This window comes from Orbicella franksi, chromosome 11 (assembly GCF_964199315.1).
Source record: "Orbicella franksi chromosome 11, jaOrbFran1.1, whole genome shotgun sequence".
Lineage (NCBI taxonomy): Eukaryota > Metazoa > Cnidaria > Anthozoa > Scleractinia > Merulinidae > Orbicella > Orbicella franksi.
In genome coordinates, this window is record NC_138155.1 from 20,689,308 (window position 1) to 20,709,270 (window position 19,963).

Consider the following 19,963-nt stretch of genomic DNA (forward strand, 5'->3'; position numbering starts at 1 on the left):
AACCTTAAAAGCGTTTGAGCTTTTCTTTAATTTCCAAGAGTAATCAACAATCAATCAATCACTCAATCCCCGCTAATCCAATCACACCTGACAGTCATACTGAGCAGTTTCAAGATTAGCGGCAACCCGCAGGCCGCAACCGGCAGATAGTAAATAAAATTCGAATTTACAACTGTATGTTTTGATCTCCGTTTTTGAAAATTGCACGGTTCGTACTGAAATGTGTATCTTTTTAGTAGGTTAACATGTACTTTCGAAACTTCAAAGAAATTTAGCAAGCAGCCTATAACAAGCGCTGATACTGAATTTTAGGCATTAAAAAAACAAAACAAAAAACAAAAAAAAAAACAACTGATCACCAAAAAACTGTCCACATTTTAGATGCTGCAGGAAGACAGATTGCCAGGAAGAAGCTAATGAGAGAATACTGTCTCACACATTCATACCAGACGAGGCCAAATTCCAGCGAATTACACTTTATTACTGTGGACGATGAAAACAAGATCATCTACTGTACAATTCCGAAAGTGAGTTCAACAACGTGGAAACGAGTGTTAGGGGATCTTCGTGGACTCGACAAGAACATAAAAAAGATCCATCGCAAGAATTTGTGGCCGCGCTTATCTCAATATACAGACAAGCAAAGATCTGAGCGCATTCAAACTTATTTCAAGTTTCTCTTCGTTCGGGAACCCCTGCATCGCTTGCTTTCTGCTTACAAAGATAAGATTATTGGAAGGGATAGGAGATACGGCAAACGAACTCGCAAACAAATCGTCAAAGCATACCGCCCACATGATTATAAACCCAATGGAGACTATAATAACATCAATATCACCTTCGCTGAGTTTATTCAGTATTTTTCCAATGATGTGCCGCGGGATCAACATTGGCGACAATACGAGCAGCTCTGTCATCCGTGTGTTATTGATTACGATTTCATTGGTCACTTAGAGACTTTGAAAGACGACGCACCTCTGCTACTAAAAATGGCGGGAATTGACGACCGCGTAACTTTCCCGCCAATCCACAAATCAACCGGCTCGGATGAAGTGTTGGAGTACTATTCCCAGGTTCCTCCTCGGTATATCAAGCAGTTGGGCGAGCAGTATCGCAATGACTTTGAAATGTTTGGCTATGATTATTTGGGTCATGTACAACCCCTCCTCAATAAAACCAAGCAAAGAACAAATTTCAAAACGTAAGTAAACTACGATTCTCAGCAATTCTGAGTTTGAGCTAGAGCCAAAAAGGCTAGCTAAGTTGAGATAAGTATAAACAGAATGTAACATTATCGACCTCTTTAGCTTGGGCGGTTTGTTTTCCCATTGCAGACCACGTGATGATACTCTTGAGAATTCTTGCTATCAAATTCTTAAATGGTCTCATGTATAGATCGTTTTCATGTGACGTCATCATTTTATAAATTCGAAAACTAAAGAGCCACCAAAGTTTTTATCCCCATCAGGCATAAGAGGGGGTAAATTTATATATGTCTACAATGTTACAGCTCAATAGTGTGCTTCGTTTGAAACCCAGCGTATTTTGAATTTCAGAGTTAGGCGGTACGTGACACAAAGCTACGATCGCATTTATCGAAAAATGTATACCTATCTCATGATTTTTAGCTTTTTTAGAAGTTAGATCATTAGGAAAAGTGTTTATGTAAATGTTTGTTTGTTCAGTACAGATAATCAGTCGCCTAGATAGGCAAAATAAGTTCTAGATGTTCACACTATTTTCCGGCCGCCATATTGGTGTACCACAGAGGTGCCCCAACATGGCGTTTCCATACTGGGCTCGGTAAATTTTTGCGAAACATTTCGACAAATATCTGCAGTCTGGGAAAACGTACAAACCTTAAACTTGGAGAAGTATCTTCTCTATCTATTTCCTATAAGATCACAATTTCTTGACTTTATCCACTGAATGGTTTTCGATTTATTTTTTATTGCGTGACAGTGAAAACGATCTATATGAATGAATAATTTTAAGATGGATAAATAAAATTCTCTAGAGAATATCACGTGGTCTACAATGGGAAAACAAACCGTCCAAACTAAAGAGGCCTATTGCGGGGCTTAATTTGGGATACAGATGCTTACTTTATGATACAAAGTCGCCAAACTCGAATTTTACTTTTTCTACCAACACTTCACACGAACAGTTCACACGAAAAATTCACACGAACAGTTCAAGTCAGTTTGAATTCGTGGGACAAGTCAGAAAAACCAACCTTTAGTCCCTGCCACTAGATCTGTGACTAGTTCACATGAAGAGACTTGTTCCACCGACTTGTTTCCGGGACTGGTCTCAGAAATTTGTCCCCTCGTGTGTTAAGTGGTAACTTTGAAATGAACCTTGAACTTGAACTTTAACCAAAGGTATTCGTACGGAAATAGAAATAACACGTAGTATCCAGAAATAAGACATAAATTAAAGTTCAGAAAGATTATACATTGCAACATGAATACATACGGTGTAACATGATCCCGATTTATAGAACCTCCAAGGGAAACGAAAATTGGTTCGAAAAATCGGATAGTTCGGAGAAATCGGGGGTAAAATTACAGTGTTCGCCTGAGGAGGGGAAACGACTTTTGGTTCGAGTTATCGAGAGGTTTGAGAAAATGAGGGTTCGAGAAATCGGGACTCCAATGTATAGAAACGCTTTGTTTCGATGGATTGCAGAATTATTTAGGGTTTAATGCGACGATTTTTTGAAGTTTGACCGCACTAAAAAGGTAGAGTTTACAAGAATTTAGCTCCTTGCAGCTGAAAGAGTTAGCTGATAATCAACTTCGAGTTGGCAAAGGTAATTAAATTGAAAAAAGTGACGTTACCAGTGTTTAGCCTTGGTCGTAGCAGCTAAGGGCCCCTACACAAACCTCCCCTCGAGTTACACAGGCCGAGCTAACATCTAGCTTCATTCTTTGAAAAATTCAACCAACAGTTCGCTATACCCAACCAACGTCTACATTACACAAATCAATGGCACTTAGTTCAAGGTAGTTCAAGCTATTGATGCGGGTTTAAAAACTACAAACATCGTATAGCGTCGTTATCGCTTTTGCCACTCAGCAGTTTCGCAGCGTTGGAGAGCTAATATCTCTTTTAACAGTAGTCACATAGGACTTATTCTTCAAAAGCTCTTTGAACTTTCGGAGGCGACTCGTTTCACAATTTTGCTTCCATGAGAATTAATAGAATAAATCAACAATTATCATTATCGCTTTTGCCACCCAGCAATTTTGCAGTGTTTGATAGCTAATATCTTTTTTAATAGTACTCACATAGAGCCATGACTTTCGCCTGTGACTAAGCTTCTAAAGCTATTTTAACTTTCGGAGTCAATTCTACCCCAAGTCGTATGCTTATGAGGCAAGATTCCCATGTTTTGAAACTCAAGATTATGACCAGTAGAAGCACTAGCCTACAAGATTCCGAAAGAAAAGAAGACTTTGTACCTGGAATATCGTCGAAGTTTGTAGTAGGATGGAAGTAGTGCCTGAGCCCGTGAAACGCATTGATAGCGGCCTCCATGTAGAACTCAGGCGTGAACTCAAAGAGAGGTTCTTTAGAGGATCCCCGCTCCAGGGATGACACAATATAATTCAACATCCAGTGAACGTCGTTCTGTTTCTCCTAGAGTGATCAAAAGTCGAGTTCTCCTTAGAATAACAATATAATGCCTAGCAAGCAGGTAACGAGAAAATAGAAGTTCGTCATCTAAAATGCTGTATATATCAAGTGATACTCAGTATGAGGGTTACCATCTCGCACCTCGAACCATCTATTACCGAGCGTTTATAAAAAGCATGCCCATATTAACAGAGTCAAATTTTGATCCCCACACCTGTTTCGTGGGTGCTCTAAATACTCCAGCTTGTTCCTGACAGGCCACTCTCATCCCCAGACCCCACGCTATTTCGGTCAGCGGTGACCGAATGCCTGGGGGCTCTGGGCAAATCAAAAAACTGAAACCGTTAAGTCCTGGTTGTGGTTTGATTGTACACATAACATGCTGGTTCACCTTCCAATTTCTCCGAGAGGTCTCCATAGAACCTACAAGCTTAGCCACCGTAGCAAGCGTCCCCGTACGAAGAGCTTTTTCTGCATTCTGACCGAGCGCAAATTGGAGCGAGATCAAAAAAAAATCCTCGAAGCACGGGTTGGTGGGGTAGCTCGGAAGGTTTCTTTCCCAAATTAAGACCATGTGATCATAATCTTGAGAATTCTTGCTTTCAAATTTTCAAGTAGCCGCTTGTAGTTAATAAATAATTTGTAGATGGATTAAAGAACAATTGCTCGTTTTCAGTGTCACGGAATTCAAAATAGATCAAAATAAAAAAACAAAACCAGTCAATAGATAAAGTCCAGAATCTGGGAAATAAAAGAAGGCAAATATGCAAAGACTCTCGCCAAAATTCTGGTCACAGAAATTTTTCTTATGCGAGATATGCGAAGAAATTTTTTACCCAAATTTACAGAGATTTGTATGGAGACGCCATGTTGGTGCCCATCCGTATGGGCACCCACATGGCGGCCGGAAACCAACAGAAACATCTGTCACTGAGTTTTGCTACAAAAGCGTAAATGTATTTCTCGAGAAACTCTAAAACATTAAAATAATACTTTTTTCTAAGACATGAACTGTTCAGATAGTCAAGTTCCCCGAAATAAGTCACTTTTTTAACGATCATGACAGCTCTCTAGGCCGTCATGTAAATGTAGCGTCACGCAAAAGCTTAGAAATTCAAGCGTAGTGTATCACAAAACTAAGAACCTATTCGGAGCGAAAATTTGTATGAATATTAGTTTTCAGCTGCTCTCATACATCATTAAAGTAAAATCGCAGGAAGATCAATAGTTTTGTTGTTTGAATTTTAGTGACGTCACGTGAAAACCAGCTATTCTCGAGAAAACATCACGTGGTCTGTGATGGGAAAACAAACCACCCAAGCTAAAAAGATATATTCTTGGTGCTGACCAAAATTAGGACTGCGGAGTCTAGAACGATATTGCTGCTGGACGAGTAGCGATTTAAGTCGCAAAAAAGGTGGCTTAGCTTTGCTAAAAGCCACAAGAAGCTTGTGACGTGTGATGCAGTCCTTGTACACAGATACGAACCTTAGTGAAAATAAGAGTGGAAACCCAAGCCATGTGCCTTGCGCAGTTCGTGCTTTCTTGCATGAATACTCTCTTAGATCTTTGCAGTTCTGTTAGCACGTCTGTTCTCTGAAAGCAAACACTCAGGGTCATTCTTAATAGCTCGGTACAAAGTTACCACGTGGCCTACCTTAACCAATGATGGAAGAGAGAGAGAGAGAGAGAGAGAGAGAGAGAGAGAGAGAGAGAGAGAGAGAGAGAGAGAGAGAGAGAGAGAGAGAGAGAGAGAGAAATCACTTGTGGATTACTATTGATATAAAGTTGTTTATACCTCTGCTTCACAGCGTCTGATCTTCCCCATTGTTTCTTCCAGAGCTTTGATGTTTTGTTTCATATTGTCCCGGACCGCTCTCACCTGAAATGAGAACAATAACTTTGTTTACACATAACCCATAGTGACCTTCACTACTAGAGGACATGTATTGTAACCGCCCCTTCCCTACCCCTGGATGAAATGCTGGCCCATCAACTCATCACAGCTTGCAACAGTCAACCAACACTCTAAATTGCAATTCGACCAGGATAGAGGACCGCATGAAAACTAGCTAAGCTGATGTGGCTTCCAGTCACTAAATAGTGTAATTAATTCGAAAGTAGACTGCCAAATTAATTCATGAAGACATTATTAATCATCGCAGCTATTTACACAACGTAAGCAGTTGTCAAATTTAAGCCTGAAAAAAATTCAGGCTTAAACGGGATTCGAACCCATGACCTCTGCAATACCGGTGCAGTGCTCTACCAACTGAGCTATCAAGCCAACTGGGATCTGGTCATGTTGTGAGTTCGTTATATACCCGTAGATGGTGAAGAATACAAGTGAATATATGAAAACCATATATTTGAACTGCGGTTTTGAAACGAGATCTAGCTCCTAATTTGATGAAATTTAGAAACTCGGACCCAAGAACGTACCTTCGATAGCTGCTTGTGCACAGCAATGTGGTACAGCATGATGACGCCATCCAACATTTCAACCAATGAGGGTTCGAGATTGCGATCTTCGCAAGTCAAAGATTGTTCGTCCGCCTCACCAGACTTCACTCGGTTGGCTGATGTTTCGATGGCATCTGACAAGAGAATAAATTGTCAATTAAAAGTGATAGAGACAATCATGAAAGTTGTAACAACACTGTTCAAGAGTGTAAAACCTCTACGTATAAAAGTTAATTTAGTGAGACGCGATGCCCTGAAGGTTAATGAGTGAAATTTCGGATCGAGTGTTTTAATGTAAACCCATGCTCAGGTTAACTTAGAATGGTCTATTTAACAATTAGATTATGAGCTCGAGATTTCTATCGCGCGATAGTTGACGAGGGCGCAGCCCGAGTCAACTATCACGCATAGAAATCGAGGGCGAGTAATCTAATATTGTTTCTAATTAGTATAAATCTACTAGTTGATCAAAACTTTATCCAAATCCTCTTCACAGACACTTCGAAAACGCAAAGAGGCGGCCGCCAGTTTGTTAACAAGCGCTCACTGCTACGCTACTCACTACCTGCAATAGAATAGATAATGAGTAGTGTAGCCAATCAGTGAACGCCATTCGTGATAGAACGCTGGTAGATTTATTCTAATATGATATATAAAGGAAACGATCAGCAGACGGAAAACAACAGACTCCTTAGATCCTCCGAGTTGGAAAGAATTGAAAGTTTTCAACTTTGGTCCGACTACAATTTTTCTCCCAAATAGTTATGATCGCGCGGCAGGTGCATACAAAGGGGTCTGGTCCTCAATCCCAGGTCTCCCACAACGTGTTTTACCGAACAAAATTAGCGCAACGTTGGCCTACAAATTCCCAATATCATTTTACAATACGCAGCGATGTCAGGATTATGTGACTTACCAGGGTAGGCTTTTTTGAGATGTGACAGCACGCCACCGAGTCTATGGAAAGACAACAACAAAGAGCAATCTATGAGGGTGTGGATGGAGTTTGAATTGGTCAAATGTTTATATCAACTGTCAGCTGAGAAGTGGTCCGGTTTCTACCGGGTGAGATCTGAGATCTGCAAAATTAATTGATACCTGAGAAATGGGTTGTTAACCGATAGCTAAGAAATCGCCGAAAATTTAAGGACAACTTATGACTGAGATAGATCCTTATCCTATTATACTAGTGTTATGATTTGCTGGCTATCGTTTTAAGGACGTTCGCGCGAAAATTTTCCAGTCGATAGATTTTTTAAAAATTTTTACTGCAGTCAGATAATGAGTTACTTGTGTCAGAAATGTAAAAAAAAATTGGAAGTCACCGACTTGCTTTCAGAGATAAAGCGCGTGGAAAACTACTCGGCTGATTTCGAAAAATTGGTGCACGTAATTCAGCATGGTCTACAGGGGTTTATAGTTAAAAATATCGAAGGTGAGTCAACGGAGGCAAACGATCTTAGTCATATTTTGTAGAAGTGGGTCTGTTGCGTAAATAATTCCAAATGTTACCAACGTTTTCACAAAACTTAACCCTTCAAGAAGCATTTGAAACTGTCGCACAGATAAACGAAGAGCTAAAAAGAACGGAATTCGATGGTGCATTTTGCAAAAAATTCAAACTTTTAGTCCAGAGATTTTCTTCATTTTTTCGCTAAACGTAGGAAATCGGTAGAGAAAACGATCCATCAAAAGAAAAATAGGGGTCATCGAACGTCCAAGATCGTTAAATCCAGGCAAAGGTATAGCATTGGCCATCTGCCCTGTCATTGTTCATTTTATTACTTAGCGCGCGCTCTCATGCATGACGTGGCGTACGAATTTGCGTGCACAGTAAGGATGCGCAGAAACAATTAGCGCGAACGTCCTTAAACAACAGCAAGACCAGTTTTCACCCTCTCTGTCACGCAACGGTACACTCTTAGGAACGTAGCGTTGCATGACACAGAGAGGGCCAGAACTGGACTAAATAACACCGAAAAGTCCCAAGATTAACGACCCTCCCTTATTCCTCCCTCTTCATATTAAGCGGGCACCCTCTATTAAGCAGACACCAGCGTGAGTCCCTAAATTTTTTTCCCCCCACATTTACTGTAAAATAAACTGCATTCAGCAGACACCTCTGTTAGGCGGACGCAAACACCAATACTAAGCCATTTTGTTGCACAAAACCTGACAAAACCTGCAATAAGCAGACTTTTCAAGGGCTTTTTGCTAAAAGCCGTTCAGCGATGTTGTTTTAAAGCGAAGTAGATTATTCCAGATTGATGCATTGACAACTAACTGGACATTGTGCTGTGAGCAGTCTTTGGTCTTACACTGTGTTACACTGTCTTACACCGTGTTATAAAAGGGTTACTAGTTAACTATCATTGCACAACATATTAAAACCAGTTTAGTGGAGTGGGCACCCTGTATTAAGCGGTCACTAATGAGTGTCCCGAGGGTGTCCGCTTAAATAGAAGTCTCACAAAAGTGTTGCACAAGCGAATTACTGGCTGTGCTTGTACGGTATATTGAGGATTCATTACCTTTGTAAAGTTCATAAAAATAAAACCTTTGTTGACGTACTTTCGCGAAATTTAAGGCTCTTTTTATTTTCATTTTGCCTTCTTGAAACCGCGAAATTAAACCTCGTAAATAAAAGCTGAGCCGAAATCGCGAAATTCTCCTAAGGAAAAAATATGGCAGTTGTACATTTTACCACAATACCATGCGAACCTTGCACAGCCCATAAGGTACAGGGAAAGTCATGTTTCTTGCAATATTTGTCCCTGTGCTAATGACATTGTGATTGCTCGGTTTGACGATGTTAGAACGTTTCTGTTCGATTTTATGAGCATTGTTTATGTTAACGTGTGCTAAGAATTATGGGTAAATGTACCAGTCGCCGTATTTTTTCTTACGGAGGATTAAGTACGAATATGGCAAATTTAAAATCCAGAAAGTTTCCTCCCCTTATTCTTCTGAACCAAGAAGAATTTAAGCAATAATGTTTCCATCAACACAACTAGAGTAATTTTTTTTCCCCTGTTATATTTTTAAAAGTGCAAAGCTTCCAAAACGGTTATATTGACAGCTTCGCAAACTTTGTTTTTTTGGAATTATCTATCTTGTGTATGATGTTACCTTGGAAGGTCCCAAAAGTGAACTTTGTCGTCGAGGAAAACGTGGTTGGGGATGTAAGCATCTAAACCCAAACAAAGCAAATCAGACAAATAAATCATTAGAGCTTAATTGACAACCACATAATGGGGAGAATGAGACAGGTTTCCTTAGGTTGTTTGAAGACCTATAACCTCTCCTAGGACACTTTCAATTCAACCAAAAATTCCGAAAATTTCGAAACGGTGACAAATGCCGGGCAAGAAAATTTCCCACATAGGTTTCAAGAAGTTGTTGAATTTTTGAAAAGCGAACCAGTCAACCGAAAATCCCGGGAATATAAAATAACAGCTGACATCTCGATTTTCTCTGTGACCCGGCTGAAGCGCGTGGCCTTCAATGGGTGATCATGTAACAGACAGTATGAGGGTCCAATTGTAAATGATTAATATTTACCGACTTAAAATAATAATATTGCAATGAATATCAAACGAATATCAAGGGCTAAGCCCTTGGGTTTGTTGTAAGTAAATCTGAGAACAAATGTCTGTTGTAATTTAAATTTCCCGGTGTTTGTCAGTTGTCAGTTAACCCCATCTATACCATCCCAACCTGTTGTTTGAATGGGTGTTGAGGAAATGTTGGCAACAACCGAAAAATCAACCAACCATTGTATTTTGCCACATTTACAAGAAAAGAAAAAAAATACAGCATATAAAACAATGAACTTAATTAAGCAAAAAGAAAAACTACTAAAAAAAGGAAGAAAACTGAACAAGCTGAGCAGATAGAAAAAAAAATTACGAGGATTTCCACAGAACATTCGAGCAATAATGGCAATAATTAAGTTAAATCTCATGGCATGGCAATATTTTGAATACAGCTAAAAGGAAATTATCGAGACTTAAGCTCTCAAGCTGACCCCGCGAGAGAAAATTGAACTTGAAGTTATCCATATTTCAATTAAAACAGACGTTTCGCGTTAGTTAAAAACACAGTAACACACGCTTTAACCATTCTTACGAGGTTTGACATTAACTTTCTGGAGAATGCTTGAGAAATGAACTAGAGTAGATTTTTAGAGAAGAATTTTTGCACTTATTGCTCGAACTTTAAGCAGAATCCGTCTTAATATGCTTTACCTTGGTTGCAACATGTGCTCAATTTATCGATTTAACTAATGGTTCACTTGAAATCTTTATCCAGTTGTGGTTGGAGTACACCAATACAAGGAAAGGTCACATGATGTAAACAAACACATGCAGTTACGTTTTTGACAAGTAGGTTCCAGGTTCACACATACCTTTAGTTTTAATTGGAGATTTGTTTTCATGAGCCCACTGCTCCCAATGCCAGCGGACTGCTTGCACCAGTCTGTGGTAGAAACACGTGATCACTGGTCCTGCGCATGCGCTGGACGGCTGAAGCTGTGCGGAAAGAGTGCAGTCAGAATACAGTACAATGCCCTTGACCATCTCCAATTTTGATAACAAATTGAATGAAAACTGACGTCTCTAAGTTCCATATTCCAGGGAGAAAGGCCTCTGAGATTAAACTCGTTCCTAGAGCTCTTGTGGTCGTCGCCCACAAGAAGTCTGAAGCTGAGATTAGCCCGAGATTCGATTTGAAAAATCAGCCAATGGCAGACACCAGTCGGATCTTTGTAGTTCTAAGTGATATTTGACAGCTCGCAGGAAAAAAGAAACGCACAACGTTCGAGATGAGAGCTCATTTTTGGAAAATTACACAGCTGATGGTTCCAGTTGGAGTGATGATAAAGTAATGAAAGCCGAGAACGGAGAAAATGGCTAAGGAAAATGTCATTTAAAAAAGAGAACTATGTGTGAAATGAGATGAAACGTAAGTCCACCTTACCGCAATAGTCATCATATTTTCCTGAAGGAATTTTCTAAACTTTTCAAGAAAAAGCACTCTTGTTGATTTGGAGTCCTGTAAAAACCAAAGGAACGTGGTTAGTAATAGTAATTGGACCAAGTGGAGTTAAAATTCAGGGAGTAATCGCGCGAGTGATTTCAAGATCGAACGAATGCCCAGCGCGACGCCGATTTGAAATTAATTACGACCATGATTACACTCTGAATCTCTTTGATTTTCGGTAAGTTTTGACCATAAGAATGGCCCAAGATAACTAACAGAGTGTTTGCCATAGCTATAGTTCTAAACCGTGGTAATACGAAATCACTATTCCGCAGCGAGTGTGTAGAGCCTTTGAGGACAAATAGATCGGAAACGCAAAGCCCAGGGCTGGAAAATATCCCCAAATATAAGAAATTGGAATGAGAATGGCAAAAGGCTTAAAAGTCCAAAATAGTCGATTTTAAACTGAACTCACCAACAAAAATCTCAGACTTTTCATTTTAAACTAGTTTGGTCTTATGAAAGGCCTGGTCCCAGTTGTTCGGAAGCTGGATAACGCTATCCACTGGATAAATCTCTGAGTGGATAAGTGTTACAAACCACGCTATCCGCTGGATAGTGATTTATCCAGTGGATAACATGGTTTGTTATGTCAACACACTGGATAGGGATGTATCCAGTGGATTGTGTTATCCACCTTTCGAACTGCCCGGGCCAGGCCGATATTTTTTTTAAAATTAATTCAGGGCAAATTTAACACGGCTAAAAATATAAAGAGTTTCAGACGTCTCTTTGCGGCTATGTTTCATATTTAAAACCGGGCATTGTTAAATGTTAAACGTTGAATATTTATAGTGGTCGATGCACTTCGCTACAACTCGCTAGTTTTCAGGCATGCCACTTAAACTGAATGAAACAAATATTGCAAATAAACATAACAGGCTTAAAAATCCCAACTGGTGGGAGGCAGACCAGTTGGCTATTTACAAGCACGACCGAGGAGTGTGCGATGCGTTTTAGCGTTGTTTATAAAATTAAAATGAAAATGTATTATCGAAAGCCCCGGAAACTTTTCAGGCCCGTAAAGCTATGGCAAAATCTCGAACCTTACGATTACAGCGCTGTTTTATTCACATATTTTTAATATGAAGAGAAGCTCCCTTCAATTAAGAAGTTTCAGGTGTATACACTTCTCCGTTTTTAGATACACACGGACTAAAAATGGCTTTACGGGCCCGAAAAGTTTCCGGGGCTTTCGAGAAACGGGCCCCAGTTACCTGCGTGGGTCGATCATCGCCTTTTAACAAAATCTTGCAAATCTCCACCTGAATATTCTCCAACACTGAAATGACAATACGATTAACAACTGGATTGTATATTTAGGAAAACAAGTTAAATTCGTGTTTAGAACTATCCTAAAAAAAAACTTAAAACCCCTGCCAACAATTTCATTATTTTGTTCCAAGAAAATTATTTAAAATGTAATGAGCGGCATGAAAACTGCTTGCAGACATATACTTAGCTTTTAAAACGACAATAAACCTGCAGAAGCTTGAATAAAATTCCAGATTTTTTTCGCAGATATCAACGCCATTGCCTTCAGATTTATCGCTCCTGTGCGAGCCCTGTACAACTGCAACTTCACTTATGCACTTGTACACTCCAGGGTGTGTTCATCCTCGCAAACACAATTCAGTTTTGTCACGAACATGAAGTCCCAACGATACTATTTATCAATTAGATTATGAGTTCGAGATTTCTATCGTATAAATCTAACAGTCGTTCAAAACTTTATCTAACACCTCTTCACATACACTTCAAAAACGAAAAGAAGCGGCCGCCATTTTGTTAACAAGGGCACACTGCTACGCTACTCACTATCTATCACAGAACAGATAGTGAGTAGCGTAGCCAATCAGAGAACGGCGCTCGTGATAGAACGCTATTAGATTTATAGTAATTCGCGAGAGAGGAATAACCTTCTAACCGACTCTCAGTCTTAGGCTTTCCTTTGACATCAATCTAAAAGATCTGTACTAACTAAACAAGTTCACAAGTGCTCTATATCTCTAACAAATATTCCATACCTTGAATTTTATTTTTAAGTTTATTACAGGCTGTCGTGTATTCTCTTTTAGATGCCTCACTTGGCTTAGAAGTTTCCTGAAAGAGATTCAAAAATAAGTCATAAGTTTGTTTGTTTGTTTGTTTGTTTGTTTGTTTGTTTGTTTCTTTCTTTGTTTATTTATTTATATATTTATTTCCTTCGTGCCTGCCTGCCTGCCTGAACAAAAGCTCTTCACAATGCCTTTAACATCGGTCTGAACTAGAAAACTAAGATTAAGGCAGGTCTGAAACAGAGTATTGATTATAGTATGGGATCGGGTCTTAAATAGAATATCCCATTTTTGGCCAGGTCATAGATAGGGTAGGGAAAATTACAGATTTTGGTCTTAAATAGAGTAAGGATTTTGGGAAACTGGCCGCACACCCACACCAGATTTTTCTGGGAGTACCCCACAGGATTTGTACACGGCAGAATATAACAACTCCATGCAAAGTGGCATACGAGGCTTACAGATCGGTTGTTTGAGGGATGGGAATATGACCGATATTTCAAGTAGCATGAGAGCTTCTATGAGCAGCGCGACGGCCTAATAACTAGCGTATTGTACTCACATCGTCGCTTTCCCACCAAACCAAAGGAAACGACGACTGTAGAATGTTGTCATCCGGCGGTTTGATATGCATAAAATAACTAAACTTCTGAGGAAAAGTTTACATAGTCAAGGAAACTAAACAACTAGTGCTAGAAGAAAAAAAATTAAGCGCAATGTTACATGTAAGTTTAAAGGAAGTTTAAAAAACACTTTTACATTTAACATTCACACAAGTGCATGTCATGGCAAATAAGCTTAAAACAGATAGTCTGCCTGTTTTATACATCCAAGTTATGCAATGTTTTCCAATGGTACACCATGGAATATCCCACGAGTCACTTGTATCTTCTAAAAGTTTCGTGTGTATAACAAAAAAATACAAGCATTTGTATGCATGGTATACCACGAGAGAGCGTTGCATAACTATTTCATACCATGCTATAAAATATACAGTGGCCAACGTTGGGCGTAATAATAACGGAGCGTTAGGTGTAATACCGTCAAGTGTACAACAGCTTTCCTGTATTCTGATTGGCTGTATTTTCTATGTCATGGTATAAAGTCCCTTGTGATTCCGGATGGGACGTATAATGTATTCCAAACGGCTACCATTTTTGCTTCATAACGCGAGCGCAACCATAGGAGAGTGGCAATTCTGAACAAAAGAGGCAGGAATCAGGTTATCGACATGTGGGGCATGCAGTGGGCTTTGTTCTTTTACAACCAAAATAGTCCACTTAAGTTAATTAATTTCACTGACAAAGGATATGCTTTGCAAGCAATCCAAAGCCTGCGAGTCTTCTCGTGTTTAAGGATAGCAAGGGCCAAGGACAGACAACGAACCTGGAGATGAAGAGAGAAAAGAAAACATGTAAAAGGAAACTTACGAGGATATTTTTCTTTCTGAGCCGTGAAAAGGAGTAAAAATGTTTAACGTACGAAGACAGCCGATGGCTTCACGTAAACGTTTCCGAAATGACCTCGCACTTTAACGGACGGAATGGAACTGAGACTGCTTTGTGACGTCATTGTTGTCTTGAACATTGTGCGTTTCTGGGTCAGTGAGTCTTTCGTGGGGACGGTTTTGGACCTAAATACAAACCTTATTTTACTTTGGAAATGGCAGAGGAGTTCGCCCGCTGTTCGGCGGACATTATTCGCTTGTTTTTCGTTGTTTTTTGTCCAATTGCCGGCTTGCAACGTTCTATAGTGAAGTTAAAAATCGTCGGTACCGCGTCTTTCTTGACTACAAGTTCACGAAGCTTGAAAGAGGGTCCCAACAAACTCCTTACTACAAAATTCTGTTCGAAGCTGTCTTCGGTAAAGTGTTTTATACAAACGCGCGAATGCTTCGAGGGCATGAAGCATTCTTTTTTTCATTTTTATAAGCCATTCTCTTTTAAGTTTTGGGTCCTGGGGGATCTTGAAAGTGCTAACTTTTCATTTGGAGTGGTTTTCTTCTGAAGTTCACTGTGAACTTGAAACCAAACCAGTTTCAAATTTCCCACATTTCTTGAGCTCATGAACAATGACGTCACAAGATAAGACGTCATAGCTCGACAACATCAGAATTTCCGCGTGTTTTGGATAAGCGACGGATGCAGTCACGATATATAGAAATGAGTGACAACGTTTAACCAATCAGGCACCTTCTATAAAGTGGCTGCTGTCTATAAATAAATGTTCAAGACTGACCATTGGAAGAAGTTTAAGTAAGAAAGTCGTTCTCTCGCATTATCTAATGGTTTGCGCAAAAATCACACTGAGATGTTCGGTACCCATACCTGTGACCTGAAATCCAACGTAACCGGTTGAAACCAGTAAACCTTGATAAGCGCATTCAGCAAGTGGCTCAGACATGGTTCGATTTCAAATTCCTAAAGACAAACCAACAACAAGGAAACGCATAAGAAAATGAGACTAAAATTCACACAAAAAGTTACTAAGCTTTCAAAGAAAACTTTTTTGGAACTTTGCAGATGGCGACTTTGGCAGGTAAGAGACTACGGACCCATATAATAAAGGGGTTTCATTAAGAGCTGGGCACCAGGCAAATTGCCCAGTTCAGTTCAAATAGTTCTGCCCACCTGTGAAAATTCCACTACGTGTACCTCGCTATTACAGCAAATGCTGCACCTTTATTCAACTAAGATTCCGTCAATCTTGCTACGTGTTTACAATATGTATGAGCTCACCTCCATGCACACCCACATAAGATCCAGTATTTTGTGCACGCCTGGCTGATGATCCAATGGATTACTTCCAGAGCAGGATTTGAGCAAAAACGGCAGGAGTACCTCTTCCACCACATAACCTCCAGTCTATAAAATACCGCACCATAAAGTACAGATTACATCGAGCAATCAGTAGGTACCCTGCGAGATTGAGATTCCTTAGCCCAGGGAAGGAGGGGGGAGGTGGAACTCATATGAAAAGGTCGGGGATAATCGTCGGAAAGTTTAAATTAAACCCCTACTAGAAACTAATCTGAGCGTGGCTACCCGCAGAAATCGAGCCCAAAAACGGAAATAAAAGCGTTTTTTTTTTTTTTTTTTTTTTTCCTGTTAATATTTCTTTGAGTGCACCCTTAAAAATACTTTGAAAGCTAAAAATTGTGGCTTTTCTTCATGAACACTCTACATGAGACCAAAATCCTTTACTTATACCTCTGGAAGAGGCGGCGAGCATCTTCAACCTTTCCCCCGCCCCAGGAAAAACAGAACGCATGTTTAGAGCGGTTTTCAATTGAGTGTCGTAAAACCAAAACCAAAGTTATCACTCTAGCCAATTACAAAGGACAAAGACAATACCGTCAACCAATCAAAACTCGAAGTAGTTACAGGTAACTGATGGGAAGCGCGGGAAAACGTGTGCGAACGAGTAACGATCGGTTTTGGTTTTACTTTTGATTGGATGGAAAATTGGCGCGAGTTTTTTTAAGCCAATCGTGTAGTGTAGTAAGTACAATTACTTTTCGATACTCAAATGAAATCCCACTCATCTTTCATCTTTCATAAAAGTGATGTTGTATTTGTAGTCGAAAATCTGAATAATTTTTGTTCTATAAACTCCCCGAGTAAAAACTGAGAACTTCATATCTTTTATTACATTGATGGTTACACCATGCAGTTGATAAATTGGGTAACTGAAGTTCACTTTCAGCGGCTTAATTTATGTCCAACAACTCCTCCTTTTTTCTCTTGAATGGCCAAACTGCTAGAAGCTAAGCACCAAGTAAATTACGTGACATGTGCTTGAGGGCTTAAACCGTTTAGTGTGTTTAGCTCGCTACATATCTTACTACTCTCCCAAAAAAACAAGCAACCTAAGACTGTTAGTAATGTCAGAAAATAGCATAACAATTATTTACCAACAGAGGCCCCAGTTTTTCAAAGACATGCGCAGTGGTAAGGAGAGTTAGAGTATCAGAGCGACCATGAAGAGAAGGCGGTAACCAAGGAACTCTGTCTGGCTGTGAGATAAAAACAACAAGAAAATAAGCGATAATACATACCGAGGAGTTATCTTATGTTAATAATTATCGTAGGAAACAAATTGTCAAGAAAGATCGGATGTATATTGTGTAGTGCCAGAAAAATATCCATACAAGGAAGGTTATTGGAAATTCCAAGGGGGAGGTTTCAAAAGCCAAAGTTTTTTAAGGAAAGTACGAAACACAACCAGAATATCCAGAGGGGCCATTGGGGGTGGGGGGGGGGGGGGGTTAAACTGAAAACTTCCATGGGAGGGGTATGGATGTTTTCGTAAAACAAAGAAAGGAAGCTGAAATTTTAGCAACTGTTCCTTAACTAAGGGGAGCTACCATGGCGATTCTTCTGCCGGTTTGGTCAAAGCGTTGCTAAGTTATGACTAAGTACCTTCGCTTTTGCACAAAACACTTCTAGAACATGATGTTAAAATGCTGAAATTAAATTGTAGTCATAGTCTGACACTTCTAGAACATGATGTTAAAATACGGTTAAAATGTCTTGTACGTGTTAAGTCTAATAAACGATCAAGAGAATGCATTGTGTGGTACTGTAAGTTCTTATTAATCGTATTAGCGATTTTTCCAAGATGTAATGATCACAGAATTTGAAAACGTCGACCAGATATTTGAAGTGACGATGACACATGAAAAACAAGGATGAAAATGTTCATTTGATAGCAGCGTCTAAATTGGGTCAAGCTTGTTTATTTAGAAAGTTCTCAATTTAAGAAAGCTCTAAGGTTAAACTTACAGCTGGTAAAAGTCTCTCTAAACACGAAGTAAGCTCCATAGCTTTGGCTACATCTGAGAACGGAGGATCTTGAAGAGGCTTGTAATCTTCAACAGGAAATCTTTCAACAGTTAAGAAAAATGCCAGCTGACTCTTGAATGGAACAATTCAGGCTATAACTACAATTTAATTTCAGTGCCTAGAACTCTCAGCATCTCTTCTGTCTTTAAAAAAAATATATGTGACAAGAGGCAGGTAGAAAGATTTTATCTTTGTCAAAAGACAAAAAAATACAAAATACAAAATACAAATGAATTTATAATAACCTTTATCTTCCCTTGGCAGTGTTTATAGCACAAAGGCTACTGGAGCCAAGCAAACTACTAAAAACAAATAATTCAAACTAAACATTGTTGAGAATCCCAACTGGCTGGAGGCAAACCAGTTGGCTATTTACTATTGTGTTCGAAGATTTGAACTCAAAGCTACCATGAAACAAATCCAGGTAGAGGTCAGAAGAGGACCACTAGATTTGAAGACCAATGCATTGACCACTCAGCCAAACAGCTTTTTAATACTGTCAGTCCATTCTAAAAGTATTGACCAGTGCATTTGCCTTAATTTTGACTTGGTCCTATTCTAGCCTAAGACTGTAGATTCTGTTTGACTGTGCACAAGTAGGTAAGGCAACTATTTGCATGAGTTATGGACCACGTATAAGGTCTAGATGGCTGAATAGTGACTGAACAATCAATTTATTTTACTCAGGTACCCCCACTTTCTTGCAGGATACAGCGGGTAATCACAAGCAGGCAAGAAAACTCCATCTTACCACTTGCGTAGCCAATCCCGGAACAGGATTTGATTCATCTTGCTTACTTGTGAAGTTAAACTATAACATAAGAATTAATGTTTAAAAGACGATGTTTCACTTCAGCTGTTCAACACTTCAAAATATTAGACAAAAGGATACTTGAAAGGTGCTGCCCCAAAATTCATCTGGCAGGATTCGCCGTAAGAAAGACTGACTGCAGGGAAATAAGCAAGACCTGGACCATACTGCACATTGTCAAATGCCATGCCTAAAGAATGCCCATTCCTTGGAGAAGAAAAAAAAAAAAAAACTGAAGGTAGAGCATTACCAACACCCACTTCGATTTTAAAAAGTGGGTAGGCTAAATTTGTAAATAAAAATGTTACGTTAAGGGTCCACTAATTTGCATTAGGGGTTTTAAATGGTAGCTTTAGGTTATTACGTATAAAATCATGGAATCCTTTATGTTGAGCCGCAAAGTTTCATTTTTCTAGTAGTTTCTGTCTCAGAGTCTAGATCACTACATGTACATGCAAGTCTCATGAGTTGCAGATTTTCAAACAAGGATCATGGCATCTCAGCAAGTCTTGGATTTTATAATTTGTCATCACTTGCATTCAGTCAAGATCTACATGTCATTGTTAAAAAATTTTGAAGCGCGAGTCTTTCAGTCTTCGATTTTCTTGATGTACACTTTAATTCAAAAAAGGTTCTGAAGAACATTGGCATGTCATGGATGCCAAATGACATTCGCAGTTCATCTACTGTAGAAAAAAGATTCAGTCAACCAGTATTACATGCATCTCAGTTATCATTTTACAATTAACACTATAATAATAATAATTAACACCTGATATTCATCTGTATTTGGTCATTTATATAATAGTTACATTGCCACTACATGTCCTTGGATTGGCTCCAATCCTTACACTTTATTTATTATGGAAAATATGCCAAGTCATTCTTTTACAGAAGCTGGGTATGATTATGCCATACCAAAATCTTTTCATTTCCAGCTAGGTGATTTTCAATTCAAAGGGTTACAGATGTACGTTGTCTGTAATTAATTGAATTATTTACTAATATCTGTAATAATAATTCATCTTGTATGATCATCCGGGTGAGGGTACATGTAGATCTGAAAAGAACTGTTGTTGGTCATCGACAATTGCAGTTCTTTT

General features: G+C 39.2%; 2 protein-coding genes and 1 non-coding gene across 3 annotated transcripts in view; 1 reads left to right on the forward strand and 2 right to left on the reverse strand.

The window, feature by feature from the left end:
- LOC145460182 (E3 ubiquitin-protein ligase RNF123-like) overlaps nt 1–19,963 on the reverse strand; it is a 46,660-nt gene that overhangs the window by 19,257 nt on the left and 7,440 nt on the right. The window contains exons 9-25 of the mRNA XM_081444922.1: nt 18,942–19,067; nt 17,990–18,089; nt 17,119–17,220; nt 15,944–16,069; nt 15,533–15,625; nt 14,518–14,591; nt 13,768–13,864; nt 13,176–13,251; nt 12,366–12,430; nt 11,086–11,160; nt 10,514–10,637; nt 9,235–9,295; nt 7,022–7,062; nt 6,085–6,239; nt 5,441–5,524; nt 5,131–5,238; nt 3,468–3,645 (exon numbers count right to left, since the gene is read on the reverse strand). Coding sequence (XP_081301048.1) covers nt 3,468–3,645; nt 5,131–5,238; nt 5,441–5,524; nt 6,085–6,239; nt 7,022–7,062; nt 9,235–9,295; nt 10,514–10,637; nt 11,086–11,160; nt 12,366–12,430; nt 13,176–13,251; nt 13,768–13,864; nt 14,518–14,591; nt 15,533–15,625; nt 15,944–16,069; nt 17,119–17,220; nt 17,990–18,089; nt 18,942–19,067 — 1,685 coding nt within the window. The remainder of the gene's footprint in view (nt 1–3,467; nt 3,646–5,130; nt 5,239–5,440; nt 5,525–6,084; nt 6,240–7,021; nt 7,063–9,234; nt 9,296–10,513; nt 10,638–11,085; nt 11,161–12,365; nt 12,431–13,175; nt 13,252–13,767; nt 13,865–14,517; nt 14,592–15,532; nt 15,626–15,943; nt 16,070–17,118; nt 17,221–17,989; nt 18,090–18,941; nt 19,068–19,963) is intronic.
- LOC145460213 (carbohydrate sulfotransferase 10-like) lies at nt 375–2,788 on the forward strand. Its single transcript, XM_081444955.1, has one exon. The coding sequence runs from the start codon at nt 417–419 to the stop codon at nt 1,203–1,205; it is 789 nt and encodes a 262-aa protein (XP_081301081.1). The 5' UTR covers nt 375–416; the 3' UTR covers nt 1,206–2,788.
- Trnat-ggu (transfer RNA threonine (anticodon GGU)) lies at nt 5,857–5,929 on the reverse strand. The gene has a single exon. It is a non-coding gene; the product is annotated as a tRNA-Thr (tRNA).

Coding starts and splice junctions, on each gene's coding strand:
- LOC145460213 (XM_081444955.1), top strand. CDS start 417: ATGAGAGAATACTGTCTCACACATTCATACCAGACGAGGCCAAATTCC.